We start from the raw sequence: 19773 nt of genomic DNA, 5'->3' as shown, positions 1-19773 counted from the left end.
CCACTCTGGTACTGCTTTCCCCATTACAAGGTATTTAACACTGTAAAGGTATTTGCTCTCTGTTTTAGAGGGTGCTGAGCGCTTGCTCCATACACTGACAGCCTGAAATGGAAGCTCTGCAACTAGGGGTCTTCCTGAACTTTTCAGGCTGGGAATTCACAGCCCATCTTAGTGTCTCTAAAAGTTTTGGATGTCTACCCTGACAATCAGATGAACACGTCTGTACCCCAAAAAGGTGCCTGCACCCACATGAACCCCTGAGTATTTCTAGCAGCCCCAGTGCTGGCAAGAGGAGAAAGGATTGCTCTGCACACCACAGGGGAAGGGCAGACAAAGAAGTGGCTCTTCCAACTAAGCTGATGAAGATGATAATTCCTTCCGGAGAATGAGCAAAAAAATAATTTATCTCTCTGGGTCTGCAAAGGGTATTTTTAATTAGGCAGAATATAATTGCCCAAATTATGCTATTTGAGTACAAGGCTCAGTCAAGCCACCCAGTTTCACTGGTTTTCCAGGACATATTATGGGGTTTCTAATGACCACAGAGAAGACAGAACTTATGTTTTCTCTTTTATGTTGTCACATACAACAGCACAAAGCATCTAAACTGTGTGTTTCGTTACCTGGTTGAGATGGAAGATGGAAGAAAGCTAGCTAGGGATGCCTCAGCTTCCCGCACCACCACGGGAGTACAAACCCTGTAAGAGACAACGTTACCTCCCTTCGATAGCGATGCACTGAACCACCGATCACACCGCGGAGGCCTTTGAAAGAAGCAGCAGAGCTCACACTGCTGGACACAACGGCAGAAGGATGCTGAACAATCTGTCTGTTATACACATGCCACGAGGCCCAGGCTTTTTAGCCACAACATAACTCAGATCCATGGGCGCCAAACATTGCGATCGAGGCAGGTAAATGGCATCCAAGGGCATCTCTAATGATGTTACTTCCTGAAGCCTGCAACATTGTTTATGATTTGCCTTTCTAATTTCACCGCTGTAGGAGCAGTCAGACAGCTAGGAAGGCTCCCTGAACTAGTTTTTCATTATGAAGACAATTTTAATAGCTTGTGTCATGGTGCTAATGAGGCTGACTGAAGCACCTGTACTTTCTGTTCCGGATAACAGAAAACAGCTAACACGAGCAGGAGGATAAATGGCTGTTTAAGAGAGTGCCTGGGCTATTATCCTTAGCTAAGCATCCCGCCTAAATCTTGGTGAGCTCTGCAATACCCTAGGGTACTCCAGTGACGGCCTCTCAATTTTCCTCAGACTTTTGCATTATGAAGTGCACTGCAGAAGGTTCTTCAGTCAGTGCTTTTTGGGTACCTGGCTTGAAAGTGATATCCTGTGAACAGATCCTCCAGCCTCACTGAATAAGATGTTCTAAGTTGGACATTAAATTCCGGAGGCATTTTGCAAAGCGATGACCTCAACTGTATGGAGTTATGGAAATCAGAGGTAAAGCTCAGTGTCAGACGCCAGAACAGTTTGGCCTTTTGGGGATGAGCTTCACATTAGGGAATTTTTCTGAGGTTAAGCCAGTGTTATGCATTACTTAATTTCCATCTCAATATTAAACTGCAAAGTTGCACAAAAAAAATCCTGAACTACTCCAAAAGAGCCATCTAAAAAAGCCAGCGCGCACCTAACTGCATTTGCAGCTGGGCGAATGTGCTCTTGCTTCTCAGCAGATCTGCTACACCAGGGAAAAGCAACAGTCTGATATGAACCTCTGGGTTCTGAAACAGCTCACTGATGGCCATACCCTGTGCAGCTCTGCACCCTCCCTCCTGACATACGCCAGGGGTTAGGCTGGGGCATCGCTCCCCTGAGTAAGGCAGATCAAGGTTTAGCCTCCTTCCCCCAGTGCTTCAGGTCAATGGATCTTCCTGCACTTCTCTATTCTTGGAGAGTATCTTCCAAACATTTGAATCTTTTCCAAATAATAAAAATACTTATTAGACCATGGACGCACATCCAGATATCACAATTCTTGAGTCACTGCCCTCAGTACTAGGCAACCAAGTGCTTTTACTTGCTTTCTCTCAACTCCACAAGAGTTTAATATTTTCATACACAGTGGAACAGCTTCAAGAAACAGTGACCTCCAGTCTCAACTAAGTCCAGTGCTGAAGGCTCTGTTAGGTCAAGTCAAGTTAAATCCTTACAACAAACAAGCCAGAGAGGATGTGAACTGCATTCTCCCGCATGCCAGAAGGATATCGTAACGATCAGGCTGTATGGGAAGGTGAATCTGCCCCCCATCCTTCACTGAGAAAAAGCAGCAATATAATTATGAATTAAATGTTTTACTCGATTTAGAGAAGTTACTTTCACTTAGTCAATATTCCCCTCGCCCTACACCTGCACAACACTCATCGTTCTGGCATTAAGCTGCAAATTCAGTTACTTACAGGGATTTCATTGGGCTCCTAAGTCACTTTTTAGTGTTTTATGAATTCAAGGCTGGCGATCCACTCTGTGTTTCACAGTAATGGTAGATGCAAACCCAACCTTTCTACTAAGGTACCTGCATTTAGTGTAAACACTGATCTTTCATTTAAGTGGCAAAAAGTCAGTGCAACTTTTTTTGAGGGGCAGAGGTAGAAGTGGTGTATTTGTATAATAACAAATCACTTCTGAGCTGGATAAAATGTATCATTAAGTGGTTCCATTTGCATAGTATTTTAAAGGAAGAAATGGGCCTGCTTCACTTTCTCAACATCATTCAATGTCTTATAGCTCAGCTCCTAGGAATAGGTGCTCCCGGGGAATTCTCCACTTCCCCATCTGGTTATTTTTATCACTTAAACAGTTCTAGACTTTTTGGATCCTTCATTAAACAGCATTTGGCCATGCTATATGGGTACTGAATTAGTTTAATTTGTCATCATAAATCAATCACTCCAATCCCTTAACTAACTTAATTGCTCTTTGAATTCCCTTTCTGTTTGTCAAAATCTCTCAAAGTCACTGATATCTCATATTCAGGCTATTATTCAAGTCATATTGGATCATTACCTTTTTATTACAGGTAATTTTTACATAATATTCACACAGTACTGACAACTCATGAGGCCTAAAGCAGAGAAGGGAACTGGATATTAGAACTACTCCAGAAAGGAGTGTGCCAGGATATTCATTAGAAATAAGCTCATGATGTAAAGTGAGAATCGGAAATATATTTGGTTTTTTTGCTTCCTGTTGCACAAACGGTATTTTATCAGAAAGCGAACGTGGATTCATAGTAAGTCGTCATGGATGCCTGCAGTTTCAAACAGATTATTCTGAAGGTTAAATAACCTGCTAAACCGATTCAGCACAGTGCTGAGATTTCTCTCACATTACAAGCCCTTCAGCCCCGTGCACCCGGCGGGGCCGGGGCGCTGCCTTGCTGATACGTGCGATACCCACACCATGGCAGGCAGCAACACAGGTGTGCTTCCCTCCACTTGAAACCTGTGCTGGTCTGAGGGGCGAGGGGAAACCCCAAAGCGGACTGCCATCCTGCCGTGACCGTCAGCCTGGCGCAGGGCAGGATGAACCCTACCGCGAACAGGCAGCAAAAGAGAAGAATGATCTAAGTTCCTCTTTAAAAACCAGTCTTTTGTATTCCGCGCCCCTAAACAGACCCTGAGGTTTCCTTACAGCCAGCATAGAATGCTTAGGGAAAAGCTCCCTCTAAGGCAGCCCTGCTTCCCTACCACGTAAACTGCATTTAATAAAACCAGTAGTGATTCTTATAATGTAAAACCTGAAAAATCTTTCCCTTGACAACACCTGGCAAAAAAGGAAGCCATTAATATTTTACAAGACAGTTAGATCCTACAAACTCCACCTTGCTGTTAAAATTTTAAGAGCTTTCTCAAAAACTGTATTATTCCATTGTTAAACCCTTAATTAAATTGATTCATACAGCCAATGTCCTAATTTCATGCCAGAACTTCAATACAAAGGGTTTGCTGCTACTTGGAATACGTATATCCCACTTGAAATAAGAACCATGTAAACTGTTGGTCTGTTAAAAGCGTAGGAGTGCTGAGTCCTACATCTGTGTGGGCTGTTAATTATTCCTGCGATAACCTTAGCGATGAGGATATATGCAGAAATATACATATAAGCAACAAATAACCATTGCCATGTCAGATGTATCTAACTTCAAATACAAAACAAAAACTCCAAAGAGTTTTAGGCGTACATTTTACAGATTCCTATCGATTCCAGACTTCAAATAGCTCCTGCGTGAGATTAAAGGTATATTCATTCAGCCACTGGGCTCCAATTCGACCAATATATAGTGCTCTTGTGTTACCCACCTCCTCTTAGCTCCTGCCAGAAAATCCTACCCAATTCACTAGTTAGCAAAAGAGAGCATATTCTGTTTTTAAACTGATGCAGGTTAAACTACAGCAAACAAAAAATATCAGTGCCACGAAGGCAGCTAAAGCAGTCCCTGCATACAGCTCTTTGAGGTTTGCCCTCTGCACAGATGCCAATTTTCACTAAGCAGCAAATTAGAGCACGGGGGGAGTAAGATTATTGCAACTAACTGAAGGTACAGAATAAATTTAGATGGGAGGAATTTATTGGATTATTTTGTTTAGGGAATTGAAGTTAAACACCTCTAACAAAGCCATGAGATCCTTAATGAAGATGAGACTGGTTAAGGCCTCAGTTCTACATCTCATACCAAAGAATTGCATTTCTCAAATCATTATTACATTTCCCTTTTCTCCCTTCTGCCATGTAAAACAAAATCCAAACCAACGTTCCAAGAAAACCTGACTGTAAGTTGAATAATAAAAGCCACATCCCTATGAGCCAGGAGATGAGCTATGCGCTTGCATGTTATATTTGAAAAGACACATCTGGAAATTCATGTTGTTCATTTAAAAGACATAAAAGCTACTTGTGATGCCAGCACCAAGTAAACAGAAGAGAACCGTCCCTATTTCATTGATATGTATCATATATATCAATATGCCTGTACTTCTCAAACACTGTATATCTTCTCTGCCTAGCAGCAATCTACCATAACAAGTGATATCTAAATACATTTTTGGGGAAAGATAAAAGCTCCATTATATGACAAGGAATATTATGACTAACAGAGAGATTATACTAATAATGAGTAAAAAGAAGATGTTTGATCCTACTTATGCTGAAAGTTTTTAAAAATTTAAAAAAATCTTTTAAATGAATTTTATCCTCAGGACAATGATTAAAACCAGAAAAGCCTTGAGATGTCAGCTGGTGACATGTTTTTCTTCTTTATCTTCCTTTTTTTGTTGTTGTTGCTGTGAAAAAAAAAATCTGAGAGAATACAGCAAAGTGCATCATTAACTTCTTATTAATTTTATAATACAAAGGCAATTCAGTTAAAATAGTGGTGTTGCAACTTTAAATTACAGAACTAGCTTGGTATTTAATGAGAGATTTAGCACAGCGGGGTTTCTGTTAAATTAAGTTGTGCCTTCACATCACAGTGGGAAAACAGGTGTATATTGGTTTAGAATTATGGAAATGTTGACTAATTCCAAGGCTTGTAATCAAACAGCAAGGCACCCTGCAATATTTTCTTCCAAGATTCTGCATTAATCATTTATGTCTGGTCTTATTTTCTCCATGTCCACTAAAAGGGTGCAGCTCAAAGGAGCAGATAAAGCAGTCGCGTCTTCACGTCTCTGGTAAGGGTGAGGTCCGTGCAGAAAGTAGATATAGACAGAGAGCACGGCAGGCTTTGCTCAAACACCTACCTAAATTAAACTGAGTGTGCAGTCTTGGAAGGGGGATACATTTCACACTAAAAACCCACTTGTTTGGCTTCATGAGTGCTGATCCAAAACCTGCTTACTCAGCCACAGGGAGTGGGTCTGCATTTAAGAAATGAAGAAACTAAGCCCAGAAATAAGCTGGCCTCTGTCTTTTAATGAACACAGAGGCATTCCCCTCCATGCTTCTGCAGCAGTACGGGTTACACCTGTGTGCAGGTAAAACACAGGCAACTTCCAACCACCGCAGCACCCCTGCAGCCCCCCGCTCCTGCATTTGCCATCATTCCTTACCTTACACTAATAAATCGCCTGCCTTTGCCTTGGATTTTCATCCTGGGCTATTTAAGGATGCCTTTTTATCTGACACGTGGTGGTGTTACAGTAAAAGTGGAAGGCACAGATTCTTTTGTTTCCAGGAGACACGTTATTACTGAACCTCCTACATACTGTATCTCATTTACTGGAAGCAAGCTGGCACTTGATGCCCAAATGAACCTGATCCAAACTCATCCTTTGTTGTAACTCTGCCAGAAGGTTGCTTCCATTTGCTCTGAGACTGTTTCGCCCATGGACCTATCCACTACTGATTCCTGCTCATTCGGTGAAAGCTGCTTAGTGGGCCAGAGCTAACAACATGAAAATTGTTAAAATTCATACAAGGAGAATCCTGCTAATGTGAAGTGCTTTCAGTGTGTGTGCCACAACTTTAAAGCACGCTTGAATTGTTATTTTGGAAACACACAGATCCAGCATAACAGTATCACCATATCTGCTGAACTTCAGCATACAGCACGTGCAAAATATAGAATCTTTTATAAAATATATGCTGAATTGTTCTCAAAGAGAAGTAACGAATCTGTATTTGAGCCGCTTCTCTTTATTAGGGGTGTCCCTTTAAGAAGTAGACATAACAAAGTAAAATCTTAACATCTCTGGCAGCGTCAGGAGTATTTTTAAAGCCCAAGCCCCAGAGTCATGGGAATGTAATTTTCATGTTCCCTTAAAAGAAAAGTTTGCAACCTCACAGTCAGGACAGAAAAACATGGCTTGAAAAGATGTTTTAAATGACAAAGAGCTAGCGATAGCATTAGGAAAAAATATTATACTTTTGAGCTTTATTTAAAAAAAAAAATCAAAAGGTACAGTAGTCTCTCTAACTGCTGCATGCTTGTTAGCTGTACAAAGCTGGAGAAGAAATGATGCCCTGCTCGGGTAAGATGCGAGGCAGAGCTGAGCTTCGCCACCTGTACACGGGGAGGTCAGGGAAGGAGTCTGCCCCTCCGACTCACCCGCTGGGATAACTAAGATCTTTCAAAACACAGCAGCCGGCTCGTGGGGCTCAGGGAAGAAGAGAGGAGCAAATGAAAGGACTCCCTGCTTCTGAGGACAGGGATGTACAGTTCTCATGGTAGAGCTCCAGGCTAGGGTCCCACACCCTCCCTGGATCCCGGGATGGTGGCTGAGCAGCTCCAGCGGCTCGGGACCACCTCTGCTGGAGTGTCCATCCTACCCAGCCAGTCAGCCCAGCCGCTTGCCTCAAGGCACGCTGGAGAGCAATTACACAACGAGCTGGGTTAAGTGCAACATTAGCTGAATTGGGTTCGAGAGCATTCATCCAAGGGCTCAGCGTTTTCTGGCAGCGGGGATGGGAACCAACAACTGGGGCTGCAGGGCCAAAGGATGTTGAGATTCAACCTGAGCTCCAAAGCGGTCTCAAAGGGTCTCTCAGAGCCTTCCCTTCTCTCTGAGGATGGCACATCCATCCTCTACACCCTCAAAAGCCAAGCCTGCCACTGGGAGGCTTGTAACATCTTGACATTGTCCCTTGCAAGGGCCAGTTGCTGGAAAACATCTCTTGAATCTGAAACGCCACAATTTTTCTTGTTTTCCTCTAGCTGTTCTACCTCTGCAGATTTCCTACCACCCCTTCCAGCACTTTCACTTGCAAATGACAGAGGACTCCAATTTTACCTCAGTGAATTAGCAGGGCTCACAGGTAACTGACATACTTCTCTACATTGGTCATTTCCATGACAGATGAGGTGGGTTTCCTAACAGGAATTGCATTCACATGGCCAGATGAGAATTTTTCAAACACATAGTGTCCAATTTCACATACAGCACATAGGAACTAAAGGAGATATTGGCCATATAACTGTCAGTCCAGTCAGTGTTCTATTTATTTATACAGTGTTGTACACATTTATTTATTTTTGTGTCTGTAACCATATACTCTAACCATATAGTTGAACGCTTCCCCTACATCAGGAGGGAATATGCCTCCATCCATTATATTTTTTTCCTTTCCCATCCCCAAAGTATTTGTCTATGTTCAGCAGAAGAAATGAAAACATTAGAACAAGAAGATTTCAGAGTTAAGCCATGCAATTACCAGTGATATACTTCCCTCTGTCTGAACCACAGTAGGATAATGCAGGCTACAGTTTGTGCAACACAACCACAACTGGTTCGACCACTGGTGTGATGTATCGTTGAGAACAGATTGCTACGGAGAGCTGGTGGCAGGGAACAGGGTGACACTGTGCAAGCCGCTACGTGGCACCACGCGCTGCGGTACCCTGAGGTGCAGCCACCACGCCAACGCAGTCAGGTTGTTTAGAAACCACCTGGATAAAGGCTGCATGTAACAAAGTTGGCTGTATTTTGTCTTTTCCTCTTCTCTCCCTTTCCAAACTAGAAGCCCCAGTGGTACACTGTTTTCCTGCCATATGTTTTTCCTCCTCCCCCTTAAATAAAAAAATTGAATCTACCTTGTACTTCAGTAACAGCCTCTAGTCAGCAGGAATCAGCGCTGTTTCCAGCCAAGGGACTTTCTACAGAAGAGCAACTGCCTTTTGAGATGATGCCATTGGTACAGGACTGGCACCGTGACAGGACAGACCATCAGGTGAGCCACCCTCCCTTGAGGAGATCAAGGTCATTTGGGGCACCGAACGGCATCTTGAGCAAAAGGGCTATTTTTCTGGCGATAAAATAATTAGGATCAAAAAGTAAAGGTACTCACCCCAGGTAAAGTTTTAATATTGTGCAGTGCATTCTGTGCCTCAAGAGCAGCTTTTCTTGTATAAAATGTTACGAAACAACAACCTATAGAGAGAAATGAAAAGCTTTCAGAAATTAGTGAGTATGATTTGTGAGAGTACAATAGGGAGGGAGAAAAAAACAGTGGTTGAACAACACATTATGAAAGCTGGAAATGTGAATTATCATGAGACCGCCTGAATGACATGAATAAAAGGAAGCTTGTATGGTTTAAAATTAAAAGTCACCCCCCGTGCATTGCATCTATAGCACACCTACATTGTTAGTGAACTGTAATCACTTAGAAATTAAGTTAACCAAAATCCAATTGGCTTTGTACAGTGTAAATAAGGTTATATTTTTCTGAAGGCTCCCCATTATACTTTGGATATAAGCAACACGGCAAGCTCAAGCAGCAGGAATTCATTGTTGCATCCCTGGCAGAAAATCAGGTTGAAGCAGGACGTTATTTAAAGGGCCTTATATGTAAGAACCAAGGTTTGCTCCCCGCCATTTGAAACCAGGTAGGAGTGGAGGTAGGACAGTCATCTCAGTTGCAAGAAGGAAGACAAGCTACAGGAGAATTCATGACTGGTGGGATAGTGGAGGCTGCTGATGGTTGGCAGCACTACGAGTAATCCGTCTAACCTTCGGTAAAGCAGATGGTGTTAGTTGCCTTAATCCCTTGTTTATCCCTTTGGCAGCACGGTCCAACTAAGTGGTTGGTGGGACCAAACACAGGTTGTTGCCACTTCCTCCAAGCATGCAAACATGGAAAGTAACTCTTCCCGCAGCAAATGCAACCCAGGCAGCTCAACACCTGCCCCAGGGTGAGGTCGGGTAGATCCCCAGGGGACAGCTATAACATGGCATGGGACAAAGAAACAAGGACAAAGATTTGACTTGCTGCAATCTGTAATGACCTGCAGGAATGAAGTCTGCTCCCAGGGATGACGGGGCATGTGAAGAGAGCTCGCTGAGGGAGGACCTTGCATCCACGTTGCAGGTGGGATGCTCAACACAGCTTGTGACTTCAATTTTACTTCCAGTGGCAGGGAAACCACTTCGAGAGCATCACTTGTGCACTTATGTGCATAACACAAGATCACAGGTATAGACACAAGGAAAATTCACAATTAAATAGCTCCTACCCAGCACAGTAAATCAGTGATGTAGGCACACCCTTAGAGCCTAATCTGTTGCTCCTCTGTCCACAGGGGAAATAGGGTGAGGCTGAATTCAGCCCTTGTCCTGTGGACATGGGCCGCCCCTGCTTTGGAGCCATGTCATATGAAGAAGAGACCCCAAAAATCCTACAGAGCTCTGTGGCTGCAGATGGGGTGCTCAGTGACACAGCTGCTATGGGGAGAGAGAAAACATGCTGGGGAATGCTGGCTGGGAGGCAGAAGTGGCTACTGAAGCAAAAACTACTTCATATCAAACAATGTGATGCAGATTTTACTGATGAATTAGAAAACACTCCCGTTCTCTTAATCACAGACAGAGATTTGTTGCTACTCCAGAGAAATGTCAAAACCAAACAGTAAATAGAAGAAACCCTGGCTCCCGAGCCTCAGCGTTCCCTTGGAGCGTGACACAGATAAAATAATCTGCCCTTTGGGCAGCGAGCAAAGCTGTTGCTTGCACCGGCTCCCTAATGTTAACCAAGGTGAAACATCACATCCCACCTGATATGCCTGTTCTTGTTCAACCTCACAGCATCTCTGTAACAGCAGAGGAGACCAAGAAGAACGCGTGCACAGGAGAACACAGCTAGCACATTTTAAGTAACCTTGTGGAGGTGGCCCATACCACACGTTGGAAGGAAGGGCTGAATCCAGAACTCCCCCTCTGCTGCCTCTTGCTCGGCTCAAGCTGTGCATTGCACTGCGAACGCTCCCTCTGGCTTCGCAGCCGGGCCAGCGACAACCATTACCTTTATAACAAGTAAAGGTAATCACGCATTCCCCGCTGGAATACAGCGAGTTTATCCCTAACGTAGAAAAGCACTTGCAGGCAACACAATACACGGGCAGGCAGGTAATGCAGACTTAACACAGCTGGGAGAAACACTCTTCATACTGCCAATGGGTTCCTTAAAATTTCAGTTTACGATTGAAATGGTCTAATAATGACTTCAGTGAACTGAACATTGTTCGGCAGGGATTATTACAGGCGGCCACAGCCTGCTAAGAGTTGTGTTTCCTATCAGTGTAACTAAATCTTCTATTTCTCTAACATATTCTGAAAATTTAAATTATTTTACTCCAGAATTAAAATGGGAAACAAATCTGAGTCTGTGACATTTAATAGCTTAACTTTGAGAAAGTACTGCGATGTTTTTCTATGCTGGCAGCCAGCTCCAAAGTCCATCTTCTACTATTGTCCCTCCATTTGGTTCATTAGCATTCTAATATAAAGCCTTTTAACCAGGAGAGAGGATTCAGAGGGGAAAATATGAAGCAGTAGTCATGACTTTGCAATTGTGATGTCCTTTACCATGGGTCCGAAGAGTTTCATTTTAGATTTCAGCTCTGCAGGGTATCTTCCGATAAGAAGTTTGAAATCTATTGGTTTATCAGTCTTGGCACTACTTGAAAGAATTGCACTTGAAAGATGGATATGCTGTGAAACACCCTTTAACTAGTCATTTTTAGGAAGTAATAGTGCAGGAGAGAAAAATGTCTCTGAATGAGGACTGGGAAAAAACAGTAGCATAATGGGAAACATGCAGATGTTTCAGGCAGGTTTCAGACCCTGACAAAAATGGAGCCTTCTAAGTTCACAGATCAACACATCTGAAAATGCACATGGATAAAATCTTTCTCTGGACTCATTTTGCTCATATCTTCTTTAAAAACCACAGCAGAACCTCTCCTGTTTGAGGAGAGAATGGGCATGCACCAGCTGTGGACACCTGATTCTGAAGCTATCTGCTAAAGAGGTCAGGGCTAGGCTAAAGGGAAAAGAAAACAAGAAAACAGAAGAACAGAAAAGGCAAAAGCGTGCACGGTCCTGAAGGAAACGCTATAGCTCATCTTATGGACTTTCCAGAGGTGTTCCCTGCCAAGTTATGCAAACCACTGCGGCTCCAACAGGCCGGCTTTGAATATGCCTCCAGTGTAAAATCCCTTTGGCTCAGTACCACGTCCTGTAGGAGGAAGTACCAAATTCAGCCCTTTCTGCAGCAATTTTGGAAGGGAAGACACCTGTGTAAGAGGACAGGGCTAATCTGTGCTTTAGGACTGGTAGCTGGCCCCTGCTGAAAGACAACTAGGAAATTACTTTCCTTCCTCCATTTTCCCTAAGAAAATGTAATACTGTCAAAGACAAATCAGTGATGCCACTGGAAAAGAGAAAGCACATTTCCTACTAGGAGAAAAGGATAAACCCCAACCCTCCTCTCCCCGGCACACGTAATCTTGGCTTCATCGCCGACAAACCTGACAGCAGCTTGAATCACAACAAAACTTTTCTGACATCCAAATAACTCAAAGCCTGACAGTGATAACCTTCTCCCCTCCTAGTCAGGACAACTTAAAAGGTGAATTGGTTTGTGGACATGGTTCTGCTGATCCTCAGCAGCCTGAAATACAGCCCAGTTTAACTCCGTGTGGGCTAGTGTCTTCTTGACCAAAGGAACTGGAGCTTTTGCTGCCAGCCAGTGGCTCCAAAGCAGCAAATCTCCTGTCTTTTGGTATGCCGGTTGTGCTCTACTTGGAACCGTATTTACTACAACATAAGACATCTCTTCTTTGTACCTAGAAAAAATACTGAATGAATCATGTGGATCCCTACAGTCCCTTAAGGACATCAGCAACAACTTCATGGCTGTCCTGCCAGACACTTGCACGGACTGAATAAAACCTGCCACCCCGTGCTGCAGAGCGTCTGATAGCAACAAACCAGATGCCTGAGAAACAAGCAGAAACCAGCCCTACTTCTCAAAGCATCTGATGAGAAAACGCTGCAGTGTGTACACTACAATGCTCAACTTCAACACCTCATTAAAAAAAACAGGGAAAAGATCTCTTATTTCAGCTTGTTTTCTCTCTCTCTCTCTCTCTTTTTTTTTCTTTTTCTTTTTTCAAAGGAAATTTAGTGCCAGAAAAAGACCTCAAAGGTCCCAGCCATTGGGAGAGAGTTGACACATTCAATTCTCCATGACACATTCAATTCACAAGCCCCTGCTCAGGCTGCCAAAGGCACCAATTAGCACCAGTGGTGGAGACCTTATTTATTTAATTTCCACAGAAACCTGTTTAGCAAGACACCGACAGGGGCAAACAGCCTCGTGTATGGCTAGGAACAGCTTTACTTGAGTCACTGTCAAAGATGGCAGCAACGGATTACATGGGGATCACGCAGCCACGGCTTCACTGCAGCAACCATTTAGAAGTTAGGGATGGGCAAAAAAAGAGCAAACGATGAGGACTCTCACACCACTGTACCCATGAATGTCTGCTGACAGCAAACCTGCGTTTCTGGAGGACATTTGTGCACATTGTGGAATTATAACAAATTGCAGTTTTCGCTATGAAACTTCAAAGAATGCCGTTCCTCCTGTGAGCAAGAGGATTTTTTCAAAGATGTGTTAGTGACCTCCTGCAACGGGACTTCTCCTCCTGTGTGACTTCTGCTCTATGACCCAAATTAGCCAGCTGGGGAACCCTTGCCCCCATCCACCCAGCAGGGCAGACACGGCTTTGTTAGGCCGTAAGATACAGCCGTATGACATGGCTATGAGCTCCGTCATGCCATTATTTTATCACTTTCTCCCAGTTCAAGCACAGACTAATTATCTGTGAGAGCTGTTCACATTCCTAAATTTGAAGACCTAACAAAAGGAAGCTCTCCTCCACTCGGAGATGTGGCTTACACGGTCCTCGCTGGCATTTAATGGCACTGGGATCTGTGTAAGACGCTTAATCTCTCAGCCAGGATTTCATGCCTGAATGAATACAGCAGCCTCCATCTTGCTTTGGGTGTGAAAATGTCTCTTACAGCTCCCTCAACTGAATATATGGTTCCCAGGTTAAAGTTACCAGGAATTACACGCGTGCATCAATATGAGAAAATAACCCTTGGACGTGGACAGGAATTAAAACATGTTGTTCTACAAGATACTCTGAGGTTTTGATTTGCTTGAAGAAAAATCTACAATTTCCCAGGCCTGAAAATTTAACTTTCGGGGATTAGAAAAGATACTGCAGAAAAAAAGCCCTCATATTCGTTGGTCTGATTTATGAGTTTCTATAGTTTTCAACTGTCAAAATTTGTCAGTTTGGATCTCTCCTGTGTTGTGCATATTATCACCTGCTGCCGGTGTCTGAACCCTAACCATAGGGTATAGAAATACAAGAGCTTATCAGTGCGCCTGCAAAGCCTGCAACAACTTAAAAGTATGAAATTTGCTTTACCTTCTAGACTAATAAAATAAACACTTCAAAACAGCTATAATGATTATCTGATGATTGAACTCTGTATTCTTTTAGCAAGTAATGGAATCCTGGCAGACAAATTCAATTCAAAATACATTCACATTCAGGACATCAACAAAGTCATCATGTTGTGAATTGAAAATTCCTTTAAAGGCTGCGTTTGAATTCTAAGGGGCTGACAGATCAAGGGACTGGAGGCCCTGGAAGGCTAAATGAGTGAAGTCCCACTATGTTTCTTTCTTTCTGTGAATGAAGCTCACTTTTGTGTGTGCATTTGCAAGCAGAACAGGTGCTGGCTTCATACAAGCTTGGAATCTCAATGGGGACAGTAGCTTCTTGTCAATCCAGCCCAGTTCAAGCTAGTTTAAGTTAAGGAGAATTTCTTCTTTTTTTTTTTTTTTCCTCCAAATGTCCCCCTCCTGATTTCCACATTTCCTCTTCCACTACCAAAATTTAAACGTTATGCTGCGACTTAACAGGGCTGCCTTTGTAAAGGGTGTCTTGCATTCCAGCTCTTCACCCGAATGGGGAAATACATGCTCTGTAAATCACAAACAGCTGCCGGAACAGTGTGATTTGCAACCAAACCTACCATGACCTACACTGTCATTTTCCAAAAGGCAACGAAGACATCAAAAATCCTCTTCCACTAAAGCCACTGAAAAGACCTATTGCTACAGGAGTTCAGGTGTGTGGTTGGGCAACAAGCGTTCTCACATTTGTTAAATTTGGTGTAGTGCAATAGGAGCCTTGCCTGGCGTTTCTTCTGTATTACAAATTCTAGTGCAGTTAGCTGCCCTGCATGGAAGATATCAGTCTAGTATTAGAAGAGGTGTTTCAAGTCTTGAGAGATTTTGGTTGGGTGATTCCAATCAAAAACTGAGAAAATAATGAACTGCCTGAATAGCAAAGACAGACATTCCTGACAAAGTAAAGCAAAAACAATTTCCAGAAATAAAAAAAATCCAACTATTCCTGTAATTCTGCTAAGGTGGCTAAGGTAGGGATGCATTTTGACTCCTTCCTGCACCATCCTCTTGCTCTATTGTATATGGAGTCACTCGAGAGTGCGATGGCGATGATTGACTCCCGAAGCAATCCCTGATAGAATTGCCGTATACTGCAGAAATCAACCTTTAACGATGCCGCCTCCCAATTAGCTCAGGTTTGCTAATAGTTTGATATAATTCGCACCCTGATGGAAACTGTATTACCAATCCTGTCACCAGCCAGGAAACCGCATCGCCACTCTAATGACAGCACGTATTATAGCGATGCCACTTCTAATATTAATACATTAGCTGAAGGTAGGCAGGGGTTCATATGCGAGAAGGATTCACAACTGGGACGTGCCAAATTCCACCCTGTGCTCTATTTTTCCTCTTGGTTATAACAGCCAGGGCGGCAATGCACCAGCCCCGGCGTGCCCCGAACCGCCCCTGTCGCATTAAAGCACAAATGCTCCAGGCCGGTAACAGCCCTGTAAATGGCCAGTGAAAAATGATCCCACGGAGCTCAATTTTTTCTCTCCATGCCTTACAAGTTATGACGGCCTTTCTGTTAATTGGCCACAAGTCCTAGTTTGCTGTCAGCCTTCAGCTGCACTGGGGAGCTCTTTTGGAGGAGTCGCACTCTGTCATTCCCGTACCCTTGTGAATACAAATGCTCTCTATAAATGTCCTCTGCCTACAAAATGGAAGTGGGTTTTTTCTTTTTTTTTTTTTCTTTTTTCTTTTTTTTTGACCTAGATTAAATCTGCTGCATTTTCAAGCCTTTTGGGAAAGCAACTAAGAACTAATATGCACCGGTTCGTGTGCCACAACACTTCCCTACCCATTATTATGTAAATTTTGACTAAAGTGCGACACAGATAGAAAAGATATCAAGGGCAAAACTGCCAGAATCTGCTTTTCTTGCTCTCTGAAATAAGCCACTTATATTAAACAGTTTTAAATGGCTAATAGCTGTAGAAGTATCTGAAGAATTTCAATGTACATTTTTTCGTATGGGACAATGACAGCTCTTGCAAATGCCTGAACTCTCCTGCTCGCTGTGTAATGACCGGGAAGCAAACGGCCAGCATGCTGGTACTCTCTGGTTTACTTTTGAAGACAGGGGCCAACTTCCACATCTGCAGCTTGGTAATATTCAGTATTTGCACTAGATGGTGATAAAGGAAGAAAATAAAGCAGATGCAGAATTAGATTATATATGTGGTGGCAGGGTAAATAAATACATACAGATCAGGTTTATAGCATCAAGGCAATTTCATGTCATTACTAAATAATCTGTCCCTAAAGGAACCATCACTGCATGCTGGGCTGTAAGCTGAGCTATAATGGTCTTGGCTGACTAGTGGATGAGAGGCATCCGAACATGAGCTCAGAAAATGCTGTGAAGACGCAGGTGAGCAGTCGGTGGCATTGGACTCGCACATCTGTACTGAGTCAACGCCCTGATCTGAAGGTTGATGGAAACAACATTGCCCTGGCCTGGGATGTTCCTCCTGTGCTGGCCCCTCCAAGCACCCACCCAGTGTAAGTCCCTTGGGAGAGTCATTGCTCTGCCAGCCCTGTGAGATGGAAGGCTGTCAGTCAATGTCAACCAATGAGAAAATCAAAGCAGGTGCTCAGCACCACTTATCAAGTTTATGCTTGGTCCATTCACTTATCTAGATCTCAGGGGTAGAGAATAATTAGGATGTTATACATCAGTCCATACAGCTTAGAATAAAAGCTGCATGTCAGAGCTTTTGGAAAAAGAAAATCTCAAGTAAGTAGGAGAGCAAGGGCAGAGGTATCCCCATCTCTAGCTCTGTGAGGGGTCTCCCAAGGGAAGTGTCTCTACTTCCCACCTGAAAAGTATAGGAAAGAATCTTAACAAAATACAGGAGAAACAAGAAATATTTTTTTTAATTGGAAATAATTCTAAACAAGTCCTGTCATTATGTGCATACATTGTATCACAAAGAAATCTTGAATTTGGGAGGGGGGGCATCTCAATGAAATTACAACACAAATAATCGCTTACTTCTTATGGAATCATAGAATTGTTAAGGTTGGAAAAGACCCTTGAGATCATCGAGTCCAACCACTAACCTATCACTGCCAAGTCCACCACTAAACCATATCCTCAAGCACCACGTCTGCCCTTCTTTTAAATACCTCCAGGGATGGAGACTCCACCACCTCCCTGGGCAGCCTGTGCCAATGTTTGACAACCCTTTCGGTGAAGAAGTTTTTCCTAATACCCAACCTAAACTTCCCCTGGCGCAGCTTGAGGCCATTTCCTCTCACCCTATTGCTTGTTACTATGGAGAAGAGCCCGACACCCACCTCGCTACAACCTCCTCTCAGGTAGTTGTAACAAGCGATAAAGTCTCCCCTCAGCCTCCTCTTCTCCAGGCTAAACAACCCCAGCTCCCTCAGCCGCCCCCCGGCACACTTGTTCTCCAGACCCTTCACCGACTTCGTTGCCCTTCTTTCCAGCGCTGCCTTCTCCTCATTTCCCATTTCCCTTTTCCTTTTTCCCTTTTAATTCTCATACTAATTCTCCTTAATCTTAAATTCACTTTCTCCTCCCCTCACACAAATCCTTACTTTTTTCTTCCTAGCAGCTGGTCATTCTTTCCTTTTTGCCTCGGCCTGGTAACGATTACTGATTTGAGTTTGCTGACTTTGAAATGAATTAACATGTCCTCTGTGCCAGTTACCTCCTAAGTTCGTCTATCTGCTAAACGCATCTTTGGATTTAGTAGAGAAAGAGGGTTCAGAGCATGGATGTTAAAAAAATGGAAATGAAAAATTAAGATGTCCTCACTTATTAATCCATTCTTACAGCAGAAAACTGGTGTGACACCGTATTGCAATTAAAAAAGACTCTACAAAGATCATGTTTACATAAATTAATGTAGGCAGGGACACATCCTTCCCTAGTGACATTTCAAAAGCCCTACCATCTCCAATCCCGATATTCACTAGTTGCAAATCAAACTTCCTAGCACATGCATCATCTTACAGTCCTGGATTTCCTTCTGTGTTTTCTCTCACTTGAATGCTTGAGAAAGATTACTAAAGACTGTTTTTCCCTGATAAGACTTCCAGACCACTGCTCCGATGAAACCTCTAATTGCACTGCAACTCCTGAGAAGCCACTCAAGTCCTAGTTCAACTTCTTAGTGAAAAATACTCAGAGTAGCATCGCTTTACAATAAAATTATCCCTTCGAAATCGTTAAATCTCTGACTTTGAGAGTTAATTGCAATTTATAAACCTACGCTGTCACTATGAAAAACCTATATTCTGTATTGGAAATTATTTTCATTGGTTAAATGCCAATGGCATTCTGGGCTGCGTTAGGCAGAGCGCTGCCAGCAGGCCAATGGAGGTGATCCTTGGCCTCTGCTCAGCCCTGCTGGGACATATCTGGGGTGCTGAGTCCTGTTCAGGGCTCCCCAGTACAAGAAAGACGTGGACATACTGGAGGGAGTCCAGTGAACGGCCAGGAAGATGATGAAGGGAATGGAGCATCTCTCAGATAAGGAGAGACTGAGGGAGCTGGGACTGTTCAGCCTGGAGAAGAGAAGGCTCAGGAGGATCTTATCAATGTGTATAAATACCTGATGGGGAGGAAGTAAAGAAAATGGAGCCTTCTCAGCGGTGCCTGGTGACAGGACAAGAGGCCATGGGCACAAATTAATACACAGGAAATTCCATTTAAACATAAGGGAAAACATTTTTACTGTAAGGGTGATCAAACACTGTTTGCCCAGAAGGCTGGGAACTCTCCATCCCTGGAGACATTCAAATCCTGCCTGGACACAGCCCTGAGCAACCTGCTGCAGGTGACCCTGCTTTGAGCGTGGGCTGGATGAGAGGAACCCCAGAGGTCCCTTCCAACCTCAGCCAGCCTCTGATTCTGTGAAATGGCAATGAAGGAATTTAAGTGGCTTTTCCACAAAACCCCTACTAACACGGCTTAACTTCCTCAGAAATATATCGCATGCTTATTTAATTTTAGCAGGCAACATCAGTTAAATTACTGTTTTATTGTACTCATCTGTTGGGAACCAGCTCTCATTCACTAACAAATTTCACACACAAGACGAGGTTTTTCATAGCAAGAACACAGGCAGTATGGTGGGTTTTTTTTGTGTGTGTGTGTTTTTTTTTGTTTTGTTTTGTTTTTTTGTTTTTTTTTTTTAAGAAACAGAACCAGAGACGTTAAAATCTAAGCGTGGCCCATGTTGCCACAGGCATGCAAGACAATAAGAGTATCTTGTGTGACACCTTGTTTTCAGAAATATATAAAGAAATGTATGAATTCAAAAGCTGATATTATGATGGATTTTTAAAGTTACGGTTTATCCAGTCCTGTTGTATCTGACATGATGAAGTTTTGTTTAAATCCCACGCATTCCTTCAGTGTTACAAGACCACCTTTCCACCCACAGCCCTGCCAGCTCTAAAACTCTGAGCTGGTGTCTTCTAAGGACAGCATAGGAAAGGCCAG

General features: G+C 43.2%; 1 protein-coding gene across 7 annotated transcripts in view; it reads right to left on the bottom strand.

The window, feature by feature from the left end:
* Nucleotides 1–19773, bottom strand: part of CELF2 (CUGBP Elav-like family member 2) — a 373584-nt gene that overhangs the window by 90551 nt on the left and 263260 nt on the right. For all 7 annotated transcript variants that reach the window (XM_064442812.1, XM_064442795.1, XM_064442849.1 and 4 more), the window contains one exon: nt 8805–8887. In XM_064442812.1, coding sequence (XP_064298882.1) covers nt 8805–8887 — 83 coding nt within the window. The remainder of the gene's footprint in view (nt 1–8804; nt 8888–19773) is intronic.

This window comes from Phalacrocorax carbo, chromosome 1, assembly GCF_963921805.1.
Source record: "Phalacrocorax carbo chromosome 1, bPhaCar2.1, whole genome shotgun sequence".
NCBI lineage: Eukaryota > Metazoa > Chordata > Aves > Suliformes > Phalacrocoracidae > Phalacrocorax > Phalacrocorax carbo.
The sequence above is the reverse complement of the archived record's forward strand: the minus strand, read 5'-3'. Positions and strand labels throughout refer to the sequence as shown.